This window comes from Cygnus atratus, chromosome 13 (genome assembly GCF_013377495.2).
Source record: "Cygnus atratus isolate AKBS03 ecotype Queensland, Australia chromosome 13, CAtr_DNAZoo_HiC_assembly, whole genome shotgun sequence".
Lineage (NCBI taxonomy): Eukaryota > Metazoa > Chordata > Aves > Anseriformes > Anatidae > Cygnus > Cygnus atratus.
In genome coordinates, this window is record NC_066374.1 from 12,420,494 (window position 1) to 12,443,104 (window position 22,611).

A 22,611-nucleotide genomic window follows, 5' to 3' on the forward strand; every position below is an offset into this window, starting at 1 on the left:
ACAGATTGTGACTACACAGACACAAAAGTAGACTATGTCTAGGGAACCAGTTGTTTTTTTTTTTTTTTTTTTTTTTAAAAACTGCAGCTTAAGATAATCATACACACACACAATCTTCCAAGCAGAATGTTCCTTCATATAGAAGTTAGCCTGGCTTCAATAACCTGCATGCGTTTCAGACAAGCAGAACCATTAATCAACAGAACGTCCAATGTTAGGAAAAAAGTTTCGTAGAATTCGGTTAATACCATTTTCTATATATGAATATATTCTTAGCTCGATTTCAGAGCAAAACCAATTGCATGAAGCTCGTTTTCTTCCCTTTTGTAAGATCAATAGCACCTTCGCCACGTGTTTTTTGTTGTTTTTTTTTTTAACTTTTTTTTTGTTAATATTGAACTTTTGAAGATTTAACTTGACTGAAGAAATAGATCAGTAAAACTGTTAGATTTATTGGCAGAAAGTATTATGGCCCTTGAGAGAAAAGGATATTCATTTGTGACTAACAAAAATTAATAAATTCACAGGCTATCTCCAATATATACTAACTGCAAGAACATGAATTGCATTGATTTAATAGCAGATATCATCTATCTTGTTTGTCTAGCTAAATGTCAGTCTGCAGTCTGCTTAACAAGCCTGTTTGTAGCATATACCTATAAAGACTAAGAAAATAGAGTAGAATGCAATTCAGCAGAGAAAAGAAGTTTCCCAGCAGTAACTTGTGTGCATGCTCCTTTTCTGCTATGCCGAAGTTGCAGGTGCCGGCCTTTCCAAGAGCATTCCCAGGACACTGTTAGACACAGCACAAGGCATCACACCAAACTTGGCAGGGCTTTGTCATCTTAAGGTCATGAAAAAGGAAGAACTCTCCTCATTACATCTTTAAGGCTGCTTTCACACAGAAGATAGCACAAGTGTTTGTCTTACCATTATATGATTATATTCATATAATGATTATATTCAAATGAGTTTTTGATACCACTGTTACTTGATAGTTTAAGCCATATTACCTCTTAGAAATCGATAGTGGGCAGGGATACTGTCCAAGGAAAAAGGCCCCCCCCTCTTACTCCCCACAAGCTGTTGCTAAAATATGAACCTTTAACTGGTAGGAAAAGAAGTTACAAGCTGTGCTTGCTCGTGGGCATTGCCAGCACAGCACACTAACATTTTTGAGACTCAGGAATTACAAGTACGGTAAATTTTTTTTGAGTACAGGTATTCTTTTCAGTATCCAAAATTCTCAGTACATATCAATATTGACACAAAAGTATTCAATTACCTGTAATACCACAGAACTGTGAGTATTGCTGGTGAAAAATCTTGTGGTCCCTGTCTTCGAAGACTGTAGATGGGCAGAGACGCCCATATCGCTGCTACCAAGAGATACTTTCATATGAGGATCCTCCTCTTCCACCAGAGATCTAAGAAGATGAGAACAAAGAAACCTTACGACCAAGCCCATTTCTATTAAGTGCTCTTGTATATTAAAACCACAGTCTTCTGGGATGAGAAGTGATAGCATAGAGGCTATAGGTCAAGAAAACTAGTAGGCAACAGAATCAACCCTTTTTGGTCCCATTCAACTAATCTAAGAAGGTGAAGTGTTATACTGCCTAAACCGTGTAAATTCAAAAACTTAACTTGCAGCTAATAAATCCTGGCCCCTCTCCCCCAGATTAAGATACTTGCACATTATTTTATCTCTATGTACGCTTCTAGTGTTTCAGGATACTTGGAGGGGTCTCCTCAAGTTCTCAAAATCAGCTGTTGCATTAGATCACCAAGGAAAGCTAAAAGATTGAAACACTAAATGCAATTTTAAAGTTCAGTGATTTCATTGTTATGGTTTGCATTATCTTGCTCACACAGGATATAATAGCAAATATAACTAGTTGAGTCTCAAACAGTAACTTTAAGCTACTTTTAGAAATAAAACTAGAATAATTCCTTTAGGACATGATATCCAGAGTTTTGCTACTGCCAGCAACCACTTCATAATTTTAAGATTTGTTAGTGTGAAGTCAGTGCATGTGTTTTTGCAATTACAAGCAATTACTGTCCAAATCCAGGTAGAACGGGCTAATTTTAGGTAGAACTGTTAAAGAATTACAGCACTATTATTATCCTACCACTTTAATCTTGAGATGTAAATTAGATTTACGTAAAGAGATATATGCATATGAGATTCTAACTACCCTAACCTGCAATTATTATAAAATGTAAATAAATTTCATCTCCAGAAATATTACTAGTTCCCATAATTTCTGTGATCTGATGTACTACCTATTAGCATGAATACTGGTATAATGCATATATACACAAAATTAATTTGCAAACATAAGCCACTAATCCATAGACAATGGTATTAGTTATTAATCTCAAAATATAACCATAGCAATTTGAAATAAATGCTGCAAATCTCAGATACAGAGTTTTCCAAATTTTAAACACGCAGGTAAAAACATTAGCCTCCAAGCCAGTTTCAGAAATTACTCTAAGCAACAAGAACGCATTTAAATTATTTTGTTTTATTTTTCACTATTTTAACTGAGATCACTGTAAGGATAACATGGGAATAACGCAGTTGAAAAACTGTTTTTTTCTTCAAAAAGTGCTTGGTTTCTTTTTCAAAAATGATTTTTCCCCCTCCTTCTTTCAGTACATTACCTATATAGAGCAGTTTCTGAAACTTATGAATTATTCTGATCGCACCAACGTGCTTTGTTCAAACCCATGGTTACATTAGGTCAGCTATGAAAACATTCAAAACAATTTCACCATCCAACAGCGCACATGGGTTTGAAACAGATTTTATGCACACAGACATAACAAATTGTAGGAACAAGGGTACATCTAAATAGCTTTGACTTCTAATGTAGCAATCCAACACTCAGACATCTGAGAAAATTAATCAATGTGGATATACTGCAGCATGCAAGAATTTAGTTATTTTTGAAACTGAATTCTCTCATAAAACAAATTGTGGTTCTTTTTAAAATACAAGGTAGATTTCAACCATGAGTGCTTTCCAAATTCTTTGCTTACAGTAAATGCATACAACAATGCAACACAGCAGCAAAGCAGTTGCTAGCTGATGACCTACAATATTTTTGTTCACTTTGTTCTTTTTTTTTTTTTTTTAAGTTTGAATACAATCACATCAAGGAAAGAGTCTAACAATTTCCAAGGACATCTTGTCTTTAAATTTTACATATCTTTCAAAGAGAAGAAATATAAGATAATGTTGGGAGACTTATGAGTGTGGGTGGAAAGGAACTGCAGATTCAACTAGCATGAATTTGACTGTATTCGCTCTTGAAAGACCTTTCAGAAGTGTCAGATTAGATAGCTATTACATGAAGGGGCTTTTTAAAGATTTCTTCTAAACTCAGAAGAAAACAGAAGATGTACACATCAGTTAAGATCATTAAGGAAAAAACACACGTAAAACCATTTGCTTGCCTGTTTGGAACAGGCTTTTTCTTCTGACACAGGCTTCTTCCAACAACTAGCATACTTGATCAGGTTTGCAAACAAGGCATAGACCTTGGCCATGATTCATTTATTCCAACAAGGCAGTAACAATGGAAGCATTTTGCTGGATAGGCCACTACAGAGCATCAACATTTCTGTTGATGTTACATGACTCCTTTCCAGCAGGTTCAACAACCTACAAGTAACGCAGCACCGCTATCTGTGCATGCGCATGTGCCTCACCCAGAATGTGACAACACTAGGCTGCTAACACAAGTTGCAGTGAAGTACTGGAAAAATGAGAAAAACAACCTGCCCCAAATACATTCCATTAGGGCATTCACTAACTTGCACCTGAAGTTCTAGAAGGAAGACGCTAGTAAATCCTAGAAAGAGCATGTAGCATGCAGCTTCTACACACTGCCGAATAAAATGTGGCCTATTTGACAGTTCTCTAGTAGTGGATCTGGCACTAACATCTTGAAGTGTTTGCTAATTTTGAGCACAAGGTTTATTTTACATGTGTCTGTGAAGGTAAATTACATTCAATTTTCCCACCTTTGTCCTAAGAGGACCTCGGTAGCATGTGATGCCTTGTTACTAGTGCACATCCAATAGAGAGGATATGATATATTTTAACAATAATTGCAATACTTAGAACTATGTATTCCACATGCCAAAGGTGTGGCTGTAAGCAGTTATTTCCCCCACCTGATTTTCAGTGCATAATGGGTCTAATATCTATATCATTCAATAAGCGCAGCAGCTCACAACTCAACGCTATTCTGCATAAGAGATTTTCACAATTTCCCTTCTATAATTGCTATTCTATAGGTACAAGAATTTGCGCATGCTAATTAGAAATTAAAAAAAACTCCCACACTATAAAAATCAACCAGAATATAAACATTAGTTCTATTCTCAAATATTAATGTGGCTGCAATTGACTCCATGTGAATAAATATAAGTATAAAGACAATCAGATTATATTATTCCCAGATTATATTATTCTTACATTGGTTTTTGCTCTTTACTAAATAATGACAAGGCCTACATCATGTTTGATGGCCTAATGCTTGCATCAGCTGACAAAGCGTCCAACTGAACAGAAAAACGTGTTGCCAAAGATATACAGGTTTACTCAAATTAACTATCTACTCTAGCTGTATGCTGCTCAACATTCTTTTGATTTCGGCTGTTTTCTTCTGTGGAAGGTTACTAAAACTACAGAACAGATCCATGAATAATTTTTTTCTTCCAACTTCCTCTCATTCCTATCCAAATAAAAACAAGGAGTGTTGTGTTGTGTTTTGTTTTGTTGTTTTGTTTTTGCTGTTTTTTTGTTGTAGTTGTTGTTTGGTTGTTCCCTCTCTCCCTTCCTTCCCCCCCCCCCCCCACCCCCCTTTTTAACATTTAAGCACACACCATTTTTAACTACAGTTTCTCTAACAGTTTAGGAATGCCCAGCACTCCCCCATTATGCAGCAAGTGACATTTGGGATCTTGCTTTAGTAAAAGTTACAATTTAAATCAGCAATTAATCTGGCAACAGTGCACTGATCCCCTGAATCCCAGTCTTGTGACATTCACAGAGAGAAAGAGCACTCCCAGAGTGACCAGAAATTGTGTGTTTGTTATTGGCATTGTACCAGTTTTAACATTTATCTTGACATAAGAACAGAAATCCATCTTTGTAAGACCAAGTAAAAACGCAACAGCTCTTGCATACTATGTTGATACCAATGCACAAAGAAACAACAAAAATAAGTGCTATATCATAAGAGATTTATTTAAAGCTGCCTTGCAAAGAGATTTCAAACTATTCAGAACACAACTTCTGTTTTGTGGCCTGTAAAGTGCATCTTCAGAAATAACTCCACCATTCGTACCCAGAACACATGGATAACATGGTTTATGTCTAACTGAATTCCCAATAAAAGCCTGGTAAGTACATCTGCCACATTTGGATGCTGTAACCAAAGGCATTATTTATATTCATTAACATAGGTCTGCTATGCACTATAATTAATTAGATAATAATGAATGTAAATATATTGATTGGTACTTTATTGTAAGTACAGTATATCATGATAAAGCATACTACCAAATGATAAAGCTAATTCGCTGTCTGATTAATTCTATTGTTCTGATCAATAGAAGTCATTAAAGAAGAAGTGCAGCGGTAGTGTTTTTAATCGGGGTTAAAAAAAAGTTGGAGGAGACAGCTACAACTACAATATATATTGGTAATTCACAAGTGGCTCTGAACGTGGATATTAACACCACTTTCAAAGTATACAATTGCTCTGGATGGGCTTTTCCATTTTAAGTAACAAGAACAAGGGAACATTGGAATTTAAAATAGAATGAATATTACCATTGCAGTAGAAAAGCAGAGGAGCTTCCTGACTTTCTGCAACCTCTCAAAAGTAGTCTGCAGTTCAGGGAAAGCCACAGGAGGTTAATTAGCTGCTATCACAGAATAAGCTGTCATTCAGAAGTTTCTTTCTAACCTCATGCTTATTCTTTGAAGTACAGAATATTTTTTTCCTAGCTAGTGTAACCAAGTATGCTTTCTCATGACTCAAAGTTAATCCCCCAAGTAATTCCAAGTGACATTTTTGTAGCAACGAAATACGCGTAATAGCGTGCATTATATGGATATTGATTATATATCCTAATTTCATAGCTTCCTGTCAATATGAAGGAAGATACTTTTTTATATGGTAAAAAGTAAAGCTAACAAGCTTTGTTTCTCTAGATAATTCCCACTAGATTCTGTTTCATTTATTCTCTCTGAAGGTGTTATTTTTAATCTTGTTCATCTACTAAAACACATCTCAACACCCTCTTTGACAGTTTGTGCAATTAGCAATTATTTCAGAACTAGAAAGAAGACTAAGCCAAATGCTGAGCTATGAAAAGAGTACAGCAACAGTTCAAGAGTCTTACCAAACATGAATCTGCACTGCCTTTTTTTTATAGCGCAGAGGAAAAGCATACTGCAGTATCACGGCTAATCACTGTAACAGTGGGGGAAAAGTTCAAAATGGAAAAACCCAGTAGTGCTCTTTCATGTTTATCTCATTTGAAAGATACACATTCAGTGGTTTTTAAATACTAGTGAGACAGGTATATAATTCATAAAATCTCGTCACAGCACAGGACAAAACACTGGGGCAACAACAAAAATAGTTAATTTCTATTAACAAAAATAAGTCTGCAAGGTGAAAATCATCTCAATGGATCTTTGTGAGTTTTTTTTGTTTCAATGATAGCACCTGCACATTGAGAAGTGGCCTGAGGCTGGTGTATACATCGAAGAGGTTAGTATTTCTGGAGAATACTAAATATGCAATTCAAAAATAGAGACTAATCAAAATATATTACATGAGGTCTGTTACAGCTCCCAATTCTCTATATAATCTCTCAAGATTATTTGCAGTGAACCACTTAAAACTGTGTGAACTGACCTCTAAAGAAACACAAGTACGTATACAGCAGAAGAGCCAACAACCTAGCGACCAGGACAGGACATGAGAGCCTGTAGCCAGACCCAGAATTTGAACTTCACTCACTCAACCCTTAACTGAAGGTTTGCTGACAGAGGCAGCTTTCTGCATCTCTAGCGTAATCACAATTTGTACCTTCCTTCAAAATATGCTTCAAGTACTGGAAATTTCCAGCGAATTCTGACAAATGTTTCTGAACAGGCTTGAGTTACAGCATGATTCAGAGGCAACAGGCAAATTGCTTTCTAAACCACTTCACAAATATTAACCTGTTAAAACAGTTCAAAGTCATCCAAGTGACTTACGATAAGCAAAAATATGTAGAAACTATGACAAGTTTTACTTTTGACTAAAATATTCCCATAGAGTTGCCACTTGTTATAGTGCATAGAAACAGGAATAAAATAAAACTATTCTTGTGAAGTTTTCTTAAGAAGAAATTGAACTCATTCTGATGTGACAGAAACAAGGCAACTATGAACATTATTGGGATTTTTCACCAATCACCAATTTGCTTGAAACAGGTAAAGTACAGTGCAGTCTTTGAAAACAAAGTATGAAGATAAGCCTACAGCTACAGGTATCTTAGAGTGCATGTTCTCCAATTTAAAGTTCACAATCTTTACTTAATTTAGCAAAAGTTTACCAGAGCAGTATTGGCTAGAGTGCTTTCTTAATATGGTGAAACTCAGTAGCTTGTTTTTGAAAGGATTATAACCTCATTTTCTCTGTCAAATTACCATCCAATGAACCATGACTGCAAGCATTGTGGTCACTGGTAAATGGCATCTTCAAAAATCACACTTGGCATGTGCCAGTACTCTGGTATTTATCAGCAAACAAAGAATTCCATTTCAATTTCATATTAAGACATTCTTATCACAATACAGATCTTTACTATTCAATTATCTATCACAAATATGGTATATTACAGGGCTATCCTATCCTGCCTGCATCTGTGCATGTATTTTGCTAATGAACTTATGAGAATCTCAATGAAATACAATGAAACTTTCATTTATTATTAGACTTATAGTAATTATTTACTTTGTGTGTATAGTCTGCCAAAAAACAGTTTAACTATTGCCTATCTTACTATCTTTCCATCATGAACAGATGTTCCTAAGTAATGAATTTAGGAATACCCCAGCAAATTACTTGGCCACCTAGCAACTCAATAAGCATAACTGATCTGGCAGCATTAAAAAAAAAAGTTCATCATGTTTCTATTAAGAAATTCAAATAATATAACATAGATGAACAAATTACACAATCATGGTATTTCACGTTTCTTCCGTTCTGTATCTTCTACCAACACAATTTCAGGAAATCCTTTATATCAGCAAATACATTACTTTTTTGCACTTGTCCCCTCCTAAAATAACATCATATTTTTACTATTTTTTTTTTAACAGGAGTTTCTAACTTCATCCCTTTGTGGTATCAGTAACCAATTTTATCATTTGTTAATGGTTTCTTATTACAAAAACAATCACAAAATCTTGTATTAGAAACACAAGTTTACATTTAGCAATACATGCACAACTTCAGCCAAAACAAAGACAAAAGGTATTTTTGGTTTGGTTATTCTTTTTCCTGAACAGTTGACAGACCAAAAAGTGTTCAAACCTCTGTTGCTGTTTTGGGGGCACATAAGGACTGGCATAGGGCAATTGGTGTCATATTCTGTACCTTTTGCTGCCGCTAAACATCTGAAACTAGGATGAACACAGAAACAGCATTGGAAGGCACTACCTAAATGACCTGTCATACATAAAAGCATTATGAGCAGGAATCATTTTATTATTATTTTCTTTTTAAATGACTGCAAGTCCCATGCTATCAGCTTCCAATCTCATTGTTTAAAAGCCGTATTTTTAATAGATAACTAGAGGTTGGTAATGCAACTAGAAACACTTTGGCCGTGCCAGGTTACTGCAATTTCTTAGAATTCCATTTTAATGCTGTTCATCTGAAAGGGGCCACCACAATCAGAAGTTTGCAAGCCTTTACCTCAAATGAATGAACACTGCATTGTCACTACTGTGGTTGCCATTTTCAAAAGTAGCTAAGTCAGCTAGTTCGGAGTACTACTCACCTGGGATGTTTATATTTGAATATCTCAGTTTTTACACTTGACCTCGTTTATAGATTACAAGGGCAGTAACAGCAGAAGATGGAAACATTTGTTTGGTAACATGACATTGAACTCTTCTAAATCTCCATTCAAGAAGAAAAGGTATTAAAATAAAGCTTACTGTTTAATTAAACAAAATGATGTTCCAGTTTGTCATTTGTCCACCTTTCCTTTAAACTAACGTTGTTCTTTTAGCATTGCAAAATGAGGACAGAAAGCCAGTCTTTATGTAGCAAAGCGAACAAGAAGTTGCACATGACTTTCACATTGCTCTAGCCACAGGCGGCAGCAGCAGAAAAGGGTATAAGGTTTTCCACAGGGCAGTAAGCAAAGTCAGGTGGGTTGCCAACTTGAACTTCTGTTTGGATACAGTTACAGCATGAGATACTCATTGCAGTGATCAGCCTCTGATCTTGACCCAGCTTCATATTAAGAGAAAATTGATTAAATCTGCAATGATCATTGCTCCTTGCTGCTGCAGCCCTCTTCTGCACATTAGCACTTCACAAAGAACAAAAGCTGTGGGGGTAACTGCCTGATAAAGTGAGCTGCAATTGCACGGAAAGAACTGTAGGAAATGCATATGCAGAAGAAATCAAGCCTACAACAAGGAGAAAGTTAATCAGTCCTACAGAAAGAGAAAAACAAGTAAAGCATTGCATTTTTAGAAAAAGGAAATTCTGACTGGGAGATGTGCACTATCTACTATTTATAGTACCAATTCAGCATTTTCACCCACAGCTTTAAACTGTGTCTAAGGCAGAAATTAAGTACAGAAGCAAAGCAGTCTGCACAGCTTTGCAAGCACAATCACCATAGGTATCTAAGCCAATAGGGGAAATATAACACATGCAAACTGACTGGAATGGATCAGACAGAACCTCATTGTAGTCAGTCAGGCTCAAGGTAACCTATTTAAGCTATTCTAGAAACAAAGTTCTGGAGAGTAGTACATACAGTAAAGTCATTCCCAACTTTTTTTTTTCTTTTTTTTTTTTTTTTTTTTTTTTTTTTTTTAAGAAAAAAGGGTCAGTACCATTGGGACTTCAACACTTGATTATCACCTTGGCAAGAGTTTCTGCCCAAGCACACAAGCCCACGATGAAAACAGAAATAAATGAAATACTGGAAACACTCAGGTGATTAAAGCAAAAATTACTGTTCCCAAATGCCAATGAAACTAGTTGGAAAGGGGGACACAGAAGTAAGGATATTCCTAACATCACTTGAATGTTTTTATATTACTTGACATAAGCACACTTTGTGACCAAAGCCAGCAGAAAAGGACTGAGCAACATCAACGGTTTAGGTATGAGTTCCTAAGGCATGTATACAGAAAATATTCTCCTTAAAATTCTTTCTTAAACAACTAAACTATCAGAGGTCTCAAGCTGTTTGCTGCATAATTACAGCCCACTAGTTAAATCAAATATGCTTTCCACAGAAACAAAGCAATATTTGGCTCAGTCATTGCTATAAAGCTTTTGTTCCTAACTGTATTTAGTCTCTCTGGGAGCCTTAGTATCACATCCACATTTATCTATTTGACAAAGGGTTTACATCCATTTAGCCATTTATAGCTTAAATTTGCAGACTCAGATTGTTTAATGATGCTAAATTAGAAATGGTTCTCTAATGACATTTTGCCAAAGTGGGTGTTAGTGTATTGATTCCTACCATTAAAAACAAAAAGAAAAGCATATACACATGCTTTATAGCTTTTCAGAAGAAGCAGAACTAATTTATTTCCTTGAAGTCTGAAACTGTAGAATACAAGTCACTCAGAGGCTCCACATTTTAGGCTTGACTGACTCTGCACATCCTGTCCTCTGACCTTCACGTTGGTCTTAGTCGTTCAAAAAGCAGGTCCTAATTTTAGTTAGGCAATTTAACACTTCCTGTGCACTACAAAACACGTAAAAACATTTTGCATGCACTAGGAGCTTACAGTTCTACCTAATGTCTTTAAGTTTAGTTTTCATGTATACACAGAAATCATTAAATTAGCAGAACGGTTCCTCAGAATGAAAGCAAAATTAATAGGCTAAAATCCATATATGCTTATGGTGGTACCCATACTCTCAAGACTTGGAGTATGTATTTTGTTGCATCCCTGCAACAACTCCTCTCCCTACTTGATCTTTCTGTCTCAGAACAGTAACGTCCCCCACCCAGCCCCTTACCTCAATGCATTACAAAGGATAATTTTGAGTGCTTAAATGCCAGCAGAAGAGTAAGCAAGGTTCTGACATACATTTTGCATATTAACCCTTGCTCTTTCTGCTGTCTAGGTCTGTTCGATCATTCTTCTTGCTTTGTCACTTCTCACAGTTGTTTTAGTGTTCCTTTGCTACGTTCTCCAGGGGAGATTGTAGCAATTTTAATCATTTTAAATTGTAAATTATTTTTCCCCCACATTATTAAAGAGTTTAAATGTATGCACATCAGATAACACATGGGGTACTTGTCAATCCCAGGAAAAAACCAAACATTTCTGCAGCTGACATTGCAATAGTCTTATTATTACTGTAAAAAATTGTCTAGTAGTGATTATGAATATGCATTTCCATTTTGGTGTTATACTACATATTATCACACTACAATTCCTACTACTACCAAGTAAAATAGTGACTATTGCTTTAAAACCCACCAAGTAGTCTCTAGGAAAATACGCAAATATCCCCACCTAAACTTCAACAGAAACTACCATACACTATAAAAGCCAGCAAATATAAAGTGATTGCACAACAAGGTTTTTCTACAATTAAATTATGGCAAAAAATGGCAAATTGGCAGATGTGACATTCTGGCAGAATAGGCTGAGCAATACACTCAAGGTATTTCAAGAAAAGTGCTTTAATATGTCACAGCATAGTCAATATCGCAACACTATGCTGTGTCAGGACAAGGTGATTCTGGGAACCTATAAGCCATAGAATCACCTATGAAGGTCTGTCTAGAAAAATCAGCAACACTGGGAAAGTTCATGACAAGTTTCTTTTGTTTTGCCAGTTTATTACCACAATGAAATTTCACATTTCAAACTTAGAATAACCTATTGAAATATCTATTATTTAAAAAGGAAAAAAAATAAGACAAACAGGCATAAATGAGATGTTTATGTACAAAATGTCTTCAATTTACGAAACAAACCCTTTCCATTTCCCATCTGCCCTATTCAACTCCTGGCACGCATTGACAAATTGTTTAAAAAATATTTGTGGTGACTATACATTGATTTTCAACATGTTGAAATTTGAAATATCAAGGAAGTGACAACTGTTTAGAACAGAAAACTTGCCAAAGACAGGTAAGTCTTTGTTTTGGTGTGAATGGTCTGTCTAATGCTCAAGAGCCCAACAAATGGGTTTACTAAAAATGACCAATGAAGACAGTAGACACATGGGGTGGTCACATAAAAGAAAACTGCCCAATACAGATGGTCTCTGATGAATTATGTATACACACCTTTCCCTGCTTATCATCGTATAGCATAAATTCGAAGAGCTCATTGCAGAGCAAATTAAAGACTTGAAAAAACACAGAAGCATTAACCTACATAAGCAGCTAAAACCAACACTGATTACTCCAGAGTATTAAGATTTTATTCTACTTTTCTGCACAGTAACTGATTTCCATTACTGCACAGCATCTACGATCAGACATATTACAAAAACAGATCACTCAGGATAGATATACTGTGTTACAAACCCTTTGATAGCTATATATTTGGAACAATGCATTTATTTGTCCTACAATTAGTCACTTATGAAAATAGATTCAAAAGATAATTTCCACTTTAAAATATCAAAACATTATTAAATGTAAAAGGATAGAAGTCATTAAGTTTACAGACATGATACTACATTCGGATTTTTTTTATTTTACTTATTTTTAAACACTTAACTTTTTTTTACTGAAAACATGTTCACATGAAATAGGATTAGAGGTTCTCCTCATCATTGTTTCTACTTTTTTTACCGTTTTGTACTACTGAAATATTACTACTGATTTATTTGTAGATGTGTGCCACAATACTTTCATCTCCAGACTTTCCACAAACATTTCTTCCATTCATGTCAATGCAAGATATGCACAGCTTTGAAAAACAATAATAAATGACATTGCTACCATGAATAAGAAAGTTCTTCATTAAATTCCTTATGTATAAGGTGATATTAGTTGATGGCATTGTGAACAATCAATAATTATTGTGTGTATTCTATTACACCTCGAAACTGCTATACATAACCAAATTGAGCTGTTGCTCGCCCTTCGAAGTAGAGCTTCAATTCTGAACTTCTACTTACGTCAATCTATGCGGATTGTTTGTTTTAATTTGTTTGTTTTTAAAATGGGGTTATCAATGAATACTTGCAATTCCAAGAAATCACATTTCCAATCTGGAATTATTCACTTCACCCTTTCCTCCAATTCACTTGCTGAAACTGCTCACCTGCACCCACTAACATGAAGTCACCTAAGTCTGTCCCCATGTAGTCAACACAACCGCACATATGAATATAATGGCAACAGTGGAGCATACACTTGCTGTACGAGCTTTTGCACTGATTTCAACAAAAGGAATTTATGTTCTAAACCCCATGAAAGAGAACGTAAAATGGCTTGATGAAAGCACACATCTGCACATCGTAACTTGTGCGCTGTCAGACTGCATTATACCTATACATATTGGTCACATGCCAGTACTCTAATTCTAATATTATCTCTTTATCTACGAAATGTCATCGGATCTCTTGATTGACTTGAGGGAAAGCTCAAGCTATTTTGGACCAGCACCACCAGAAGTCAGAAGAAGTCTGCATTTCTCTGCAGAGGGACACTTCATGCTCCATATAACGTGAGGGCTTTCTGGAAGTGTCCCTGAAACTGCAGCTGTACCTGTAACTGTGGGAAACAATATCACCAGCCTAGAGGCAGTGATTCATTGCTTCTCCTTTCCATTGCCAAGAAAGCGGTACCAGACCCAGCGAAAACGACAGACTTCCCAGTAACAGCCATGTACTTGCCTACAAATCCATTAGCTCAACTTCATCGTGTCCTTTATTTTATATACTACCTGGATACAAGTTTCCTGCAGCAGAGGACTCTCTCAGGTAAGCTGTTTGTACTCATTCTGCACCTTTGGAACGACCGCAAACTTTTAAAGCGGAAACAGCAGTTAAACTGATTCAACTGCACAGCTCACAGGCCAATTAACCATTTTACAGTGGTACTTTGTACACAGATGCCTGCTTCATCCCAGCAGCCAACCATGCTCATAACCATGAGTCTCGGCATTCCAGTAAAGGGAAACTAAGGCAGAGTTCAGGTATCAGGTACACAGATCAAATAAAACACTAATAAAATCTGTGTGACCTTACATTCAATTTAAGATAAGTTACTTATAAATCATAAGTAGGATGAATCTTTTAACATTACAGTGAACTTAAAGAAAAATTGGAATTTCATTGCAAGTCCAAAAAAACATACCTTTAAGATCTTCCTGCTCTATGTTACAAATTGGACTACAAACCTATGAAATTAAGACATCAAGTATTACAGGGATTAAGACTTCAGTTATACATTTGTATACTCTAGATCCAAATTATCAAGTATAAAAGTGCTCATTTATAAATTCAGTAGTTCTGTTTATTTTACATCAATAGGTGTTCCGTTTTACATGTCACTCCTGAGTCTTTTGCCAGCATGCGGAGTATAACTTGTGGAAGAAAACTTACGAATGAAAATGTGAAAAACATATCAGGTAAAGCATTTAGCAAATTTAGCATAATCTCCGCAATGACGATTATGAATTCTATCATGTATTTTACTGCTCCACCTAAACTACAAGGCTGTTTTTACCAGTTGATATATACTCATTATCAAATAGATGCCATTTTGTAATGTTTCTCATTTTTTATTAAAAAGTGTGACAATAATTTTAACATTAGATTTAAGAGTCCTGCTAACATCAGGACTGTGTGCCAGTGAATACGTGTCTCCATAAACATTGGGATACACTGAATCATTATAAGATGATGATTAAGGCTGCTAATCACATATTTCTCATGCTCCAGATAAGCTCAGCATCATATAGTTAAGCATGATCACTAAACCTGCTCACATACTTTCAACACATTGAGATAATCAGCGATATGATCCCTATCATAAAAGCTGGAGCATACAGAGCTAGATTAACAATTTAAAGGTGACAAACAAAAGAAATTTGCAGCAGTACACTAGGCTATTTCTGATTTTGCTTGCATTTAGCAAATACTGTAGTTTAAAAAACCAAAAACATATCAGACAACACTGAAGATATTATTTCCATAAAATATGTTCAAAAACCTCACCACTCTTGTAATATGACTAAATGCAAAGTAATAAAAAAACTCATAGCAAGTAACAATTTATTGGAAATAGCTTATTTTCTGATAGCCTTAAGCACATTTGATGATGCATCCAGCGAGAGAAAAAGCTTAAGCTCTTCCATGAAAATTAATCTTCAAACAGGAGCATACACTGCATGGGTTCTATACAATCAGGTTAGCTCCTTAAACCCTAGACTTTCTGAGAACAATAGTGACCAGGCATAGATCGTGCCTCTTGTATTGCTTTGGCTCCACTGTTTATCAATGCAATTCTCAGCATCAACCAAAAAAAGACATTTAAAGAACCTGAAAATACCTATTTTAATAGCATGTTTTATATAGCATGTTAAACAGCAGATGAAGCAAAACCCTACCTGCAAAAAAATAAACATTAAAAGTACTAATACTGTAGCTATTAGGCTGGAATACTATTGAAAAGTAACAGCAATAATTTTTCAGGTACAGAAGTCATCTACACAGTCACTTGTGCATTTAAAAACAACTCTCATTTTGAAAGAGCTGCTTCTTTAAAGGCAGAAGCAATTTAGTACCCTATGTTTAGTTTTATTTCACAGAAGGAAAAAAGCCACCTGTATATGCTAACACAGAACTCCAGCAACAAAAGGTGAACAAAAGCTCCACCAATATTTGGCAAGACAAAGGCATACTGTTTTCATGTGTATTAAAATACTCATTTATGTAAATCTACGTTACATGGACAAACTGAGTAACTACATAAGTATTCAGAGAGGAATGATTTATATGCATCTTTTAAGCTTTTATTTTAACTCTTAAAAATCATAAAGACATTCAATTTATATTAATGCTAAGACTTTCAAGGATAAATCAAGACCAAAGCAAGATTAATTCTTTTATATAAGAACTAACACAAAACAAAAGTGCACTACAATAGAGCAGGTGATTCCACATTCAATTTCCAAGTGTAATAATCAAGAGGAGGAAATGTTAGCATACATACTACAAATAAAGCCTGCCTCAAACTTCCCAATTCAAGATCAGCTCTACAAATTAACATCAACATGAACTTTTCAAATGAACATTTACAATATTAGGAATATGGCTTAATCTGCACAATTTCTCTACATTTCAACAAAGAGGGAAAGACTCGACACAACATCCATCATGAAACATCCAGGATAAAATCTGAGGGTCTACATATAAAACAAGGTAAGATTCTGGGTGCCAATGTCATTTAATATATAACAGGGTATTTTGCCACAGGGTAGTCTCATGAAAGAAATCCCACCTTATTATCCTCATTTCTCTCACTTACATGTATGCTGGAGAAAGTGGCGATGACCTGGATGTTTTAAGCACAGGAACTGGGAATTTCCAGATAGCAGGAGAGCTCGTTTTCCATTTCAATGGCATGTTGTCACCACGGTACTACAATAACAGTAAACAGCGTTTCCATAACAGACTACCAACTAGGACTTCCATTCCACACACTACTGACACAGCAGTGGCTGCTGCTAAGAACAAGGAAATGATTCTGCCAATGCCCTTAAACCGATGCTTCCAATCTGTAAAACAGGGCTGCAAGGCATCTCCTTTTAAATCCTGCTGTCCCCTAAAGCAATATGATGATTCTATCGTTCTAACTCAACAATAGTGCCACCTCGTTAGGGAAGCGCTGACTGCAGTATATGTTTAAAAAAAAAGACTGCACTGTGCACACCAGCACAATGCAGCTTTATTTAATAAAAGCAGCTAATTTTTAAAGAACTATTTCTGATACTATTGTTCTACCTTAACAGGGACACTGCAGCACTGTACTATATTCTCTTCCTATTAGCCTCGTTTCTGACCAATGAAAGCAGAAAAATGGGTTTCATATAAAAATGAAACAACATACCTACTCAGAATACACTTGTCATCCTCTGAACATTCTTCTTTTGAGCTGCAACAATACAAATGGGATATAAATCTCAGCATAGCCTTAGGCCACGGCTAATAGAGATCAGTGACTAAATTCAGCAGCCTGTTTTCCTCCTGTGCAAGCTCTGACCAAACAATACAAGAATGCCATTATGGAAAAAGCCCATTGCAAAAATCAGTCCTTCTAATCCATAGCTAGGAAGACAAAATAAAGCGTAAATCGCTGCAGGTTTCTGCATGCTCTTCTAATAGCTTCTTGTTCAGGATGCTCTCATTTTCCTATTCTCATTTCCAAGGAGGATGAGCAAAATCTCATGCATTTTACAACATGCTATGGGAACACAAACATCACACTGTCTTCTGCAGTAGAGAAGCAGAGAGTAGCATGCTGTTAATAGCAGTCCTTGTAGGGACGCTATCAACAATCTAATCCCCCCACCCCCCCAGCTCACAAATTGCCTGAAGAACTGACGAAGCAGACGGTCACGCAGGTGTCCATCAGGGACCACTCTGCAACTCTGCGTTCAGTTTGGTGACCTCCCAGGGCTAATGACAGAGGGGAGTTTTAGAAGGCAAGCGATTAAAAATGGAAAGGAGGATTTAACAGCACATTGTGCATAAACGGATCAGGTTCCTAGGAAAAATATAAAAGCTTCAACTATATTAACTCCCTTGTATAAAAAAAATCACATTGCCACTGTAGACAGAATCAACACCATTCAAGATATTTATTCTACAGATTTCAGAATAAGTCTTTGTATATCACAACAATTTTTCTGTTCGTCAGGACAGCTTAATCCTATCACAAAAAAGCCAACACCCCGTTACACTACTTGGCAATAAAGAATGGAACAAAGAGCAGGATCTCTATATTTATTTTAAAGCATTCTAAGAATATTTAGTAACACAGTGATAGATTTTTCATAAGTAAACCCTACATTAAGTTTATTTTGGGGATGAAATCACTGGACAATAATTGCTGCTTCTGATCATTATTATTGAAAACGTTTCCCCAAAATAGTTTTGTGCATTTAAAGCTGTTACCATAACCACTGGCAATGAACTAAAATAATCCAGGAAGATCATAACCCAGGACTAATTCAAAACTAGGTCTCCCAGGTCTTTACAGAAGTTCTTAATTACACATTAACAGCATTAACACTAGCAAAAATTTCAATGAAACTGTTACTCAAAGAATGATGAACAGACATTTGCTGTATAGGACAAGTATTTATATGCTACAAATATTAAGTAACACTAGCCCTGCAAAGAGCAAGTATGCATTTTTATCATTCAGGAATCTACTTTTGGTAGAATTTATGCATTTACATGCCAACAGCCACGCTTGTCTGCATGCATTATAAATAACATGTGCAGTCTCGTACACATTTGTAACACCAGACTACTAGATCATGCTTTCTCTGCATTGAGGCTCTAAAAATTAATTGGAAAGACATTAGGTAGCAAGTCTTATAACCACACAATAAAGAAATCTCAATTTTGAATTCATATAATTTTGCTTTTGCATTTACCACCACACAGAAACCGTCTTATACCTAATAATTATAACAATTAAAATATAATAATTATAATTAAATTATAAATAGTTATAACTGTCTTATAACTAAGGAAATGCTGTTACTCCCCTTCTTCGTACTGAGTGGACAGCCAGTGTCACCAGCTACTAAACATTTTTAGAAGTCTGCATCTGCCTGCTCTACTAAGCCCAAGGATTTGTTTGCGTATTTTAATTATATATTAATAATGCTGCTGTTATAAGAAAACGCCAAGGACAATCAATACATCACCTTTTCAAAAGTAACTCTTCAAATACCATCTGTACCTGTCATTTACCAAGTAAAATGCCAACTTAAGCGATATAGTCATTCCCACACATTGACTAGTATTTAAATCAACCAATGGACATCCAGAAAGCAGCTACTTCTCCATTCTGACACCAACAAGATTATTTGGTATACAAGGCAATGTTAGTGCTCAAATACCTACTCTCTTTTGTGCACTTCTGCTCCTGTTAAGTTTTCCATTTAGTTTACAAGCAATCTAATTAAAACCTCTAGAAGAAAACCAGTAACAGTAAACTGAATATTTCTAAAAGTGTATGAACCCAAGCGCTGCCCAACTTAATCATCTCCTACCATTCAGCACGCTACTTATCAGACACAGTCAATGTAAAAAATACAGAATTAAAGTACCTATCAGTGCCAGGTACTCTAAAAATAGACAAATGCTTTTCACTTACAAAAGAACCACAGGAGAAATGAGTCATCTATCTGCAAATAAGTAGAAAATATAAATAAACCACCTTCTTCCTCATGGTCACAAATCAGTTAGGCATTCCCAGGGAAAAGATTACCTGAATATACGCTTTACACGAACTCTTCCTAACATAAGGGAAGATCTTGGTACATTGTTCTCTTACTTTAAATCTTCAAAAATAACACCATAGTACATATTTTAAAAAGTGGAGAAAAAAAATGATCCCCCGGAGTGCATCATGCCCACTGAATATACTACTTTTTCCATTCTCATATTATATTGCTTTGCCACCCATCCCTAGATCAAATGGCACTGAAAGCCAAAAACAGAATTACAGTTCTGTGCAGAATCCTACTTGCTGAGGAAACAATTATTCCTAGAAAAGGGAAATGAAAACACACCAAACTGGAGATCTGCTTTTCTTCAGTATTTACAAGTTTTAAATTTAAAGACTATGATAACTGCTCAGATTAAACAGCTTCTTGGGACCACTCCACTATTTAAGGGGTTTGATTTCTGTATTTTTTCTCTCAAGCAAGTTCACTTTTGAGTTATAAATAGCAGAAACTTCTAAACTTGCTTAGTGATATATTCTACTTATTATCAGTCTCTTAATTAACTTTTATACAAAGTATACAGTATACAAAAAAATGAGAAAAAAAGTCTTTGCTTTTTAATCAATTATTTCCATGCTAGCATTTTTTAAACCTGCACTGAGTAGACTGACAGCAAAGGAAGTAATTGACAAGTTATCAAGTACTTCTGCAGAAAACTCCTCCATAAAGTAACTGAACAGGTGGCGTAAGAAGAACAAAGACCAAAGGCAAGATCCCAAGCTGCCAGTTCACAGACCTGAGTTGTTAAGAAGGCCAGAAACTATTGACTGAGGCTGTACAGCAGTGCAGCTCTGAACCCACAAAAAGAACGTACATACACAGTGCTCAACAGAGCAAGACATTTCTTATCCTTTATCCTACACCCTCTGCCCTAAATCCTTCATTACTGAACAAGAAGCACGATTTGTCCCCAGATGAGAGGAACAGACTTGGAGCACCGTACCCGTAACAGTATGAACAAGCCATACACAGAAGCACTTGCAAGTATGCTGATCACAGGTTAAAAGCATCTTCTGCAAAGCTTTCCCAGACCTTCAAGGTAGGAATGTAGTTAAAAATGTTTCCCTGGTGATTCTCTTCCTTTTTCTTGCAATATCCCCCTCTTTCCTTTGTGCAACTTTAACACTAGGCTACTATCATATTGTTTCACACATACACCTTTGCTGCCTTTTACAAAAATGCACTGCCTTACAAAATACAATTTCTCCTCTTACAGCACAGCAATGGTTACATTTCTGGGGCACGTGCATTTCCAATAAAACTTCGAACCACCTCTAAATTTCCTATAAGACTTCCCTTTGTGTTTTTCAGAGAAGAAAATGTCACACACAGAAAGATGCATCTGAACACAGCAGCAACATAAGAATATACTAGTCTGAAAATATTTACTCTTAAGCCTTGGAACGCCACATGAATATGAGAACTAAGCAGGGTTAGCTAGCTTCTAGACATGCCACTGGATTTTCATCACTTTCAAGACTAACTTATTTTTCAGTCTTTAAACTGTAAAAAGAAGAGCCAAAAATCAGTCAAGTGATTTGCTGTTCTGCTCTAACAAGCTGCTTACATCCCTACTTTTATTCATCTACTAAGCATCTGAGGAACTGAAAGTACTAGGTGAAAATAGGGTTATGCTATATGGAAACTTTTTCAGTCTTGGAAACCCTGAAAAATCTTCAACCCTTTCAGAACCCTGGAATCGTTTTAGCCTTACATAAAGTAAGGTGTTAAAAATTACAGTGACTGGGTGATTTAGAGCTCCCATTTTCATTTAGAAATGTAGACAACAAAGGTCTAAATATTGAATTTCACCAGAAATACGTTTTCTAACTTTAGACTTTCTACTAATAGTGTTTAAGAAAAGATGCCAGACTTAATGGCAGGCAAAAATAGTTTCAAACGCTGGTGTTAAGTCTTCCAAACATTCCAAACTTCTGATATTTTGTCCCAATACCTGATGTTCTAAAAGTTCTTTTATTCAAAGTCATTTTCCATTTTAAAATGGGTTAACACCACTATTACATGATTTTAACACTAACAAAATTTGCTTCAGACTGAAAGCAGAAACTCAGTTCCACACCAGAAGGAATTTCTCTAGTCTTTTGCATATCTTACAACTAACAAGATGTTGAACTGACGCATACTACTACACACAGCCATTTTAACATATAAGAAAACACAGAACCCCCGAAATCTGATAAAATATTCGCAAAGCCATAGAACTTAAATGCACTAACCACTTCAAAAGTCAAACCAAATTTCAGCATCTTAAATGTGGCTTTCAAGATACAAGCCTAGAAAATGAATAGGAGCAAATAAGGATGCCTAACTCTTCTCTTCAGGATCTCTAAAAAAAAAATTTAGAATGTAACACTTGAATCAACTTCCCTATTCAGCTCTTCCCCCTTCACATCTATGCTTATCACGCCTTTACCTCTGCCTTTATTTCAACCTATTAAGCTGCAGCTATTCCAATTACTCGAAGAGAACAATTAAAAGATGGAGTTGACAGTACTGCCCAGTATATGAGAGTCAGTTAATACTCTCACCATACATCATAGAAAATATTGGTAATAAAATTTATATGAAGGTAATCTCTACTTAAAAAGGTATCTGAGTGAAACCAGCACAATTGTGCCTGCCGTCTCCTCACAGCAATACTATGTCATTCTCTAAATATTAAAGTACAAAAAAAAAATGGCAGCGTGCATCTGAAAATACTTGAAACTACAGCTTTTCTAGAATCCTCAGAGACCTATCCTAATTAAAAACTATTTCACTGTAATTTTTTTAAGACAGCAAGAAATAACCTCTAA

The 22,611-nt window shown here is 35.7% G+C and overlaps 1 protein-coding gene across 15 annotated transcripts in view; it reads right to left on the reverse strand.

Moving 5' to 3' along the window:
• Positions 1-22,611, reverse strand: part of KLHL13 (kelch like family member 13) — a 78,239-nt gene that overhangs the window by 19,861 nt on the left and 35,767 nt on the right. For 7 of the 15 annotated variants that reach the window (XM_035541690.2, XM_035541687.2, XM_035541688.2 and 4 more), the window contains one exon: positions 1,286-1,427. In XM_035541690.2, the coding sequence (XP_035397583.1) occupies positions 1,286-1,427 (142 nt within the window). Of the gene's footprint in view, positions 1-1,285; positions 1,428-14,622; positions 14,666-16,797; positions 16,911-17,379; positions 17,460-22,611 lie in introns of those variants that run through there. The other 8 variants (XM_050713396.1, XM_035541686.2, XM_035541681.2 and 5 more) reach the window with 3 other exon arrangements.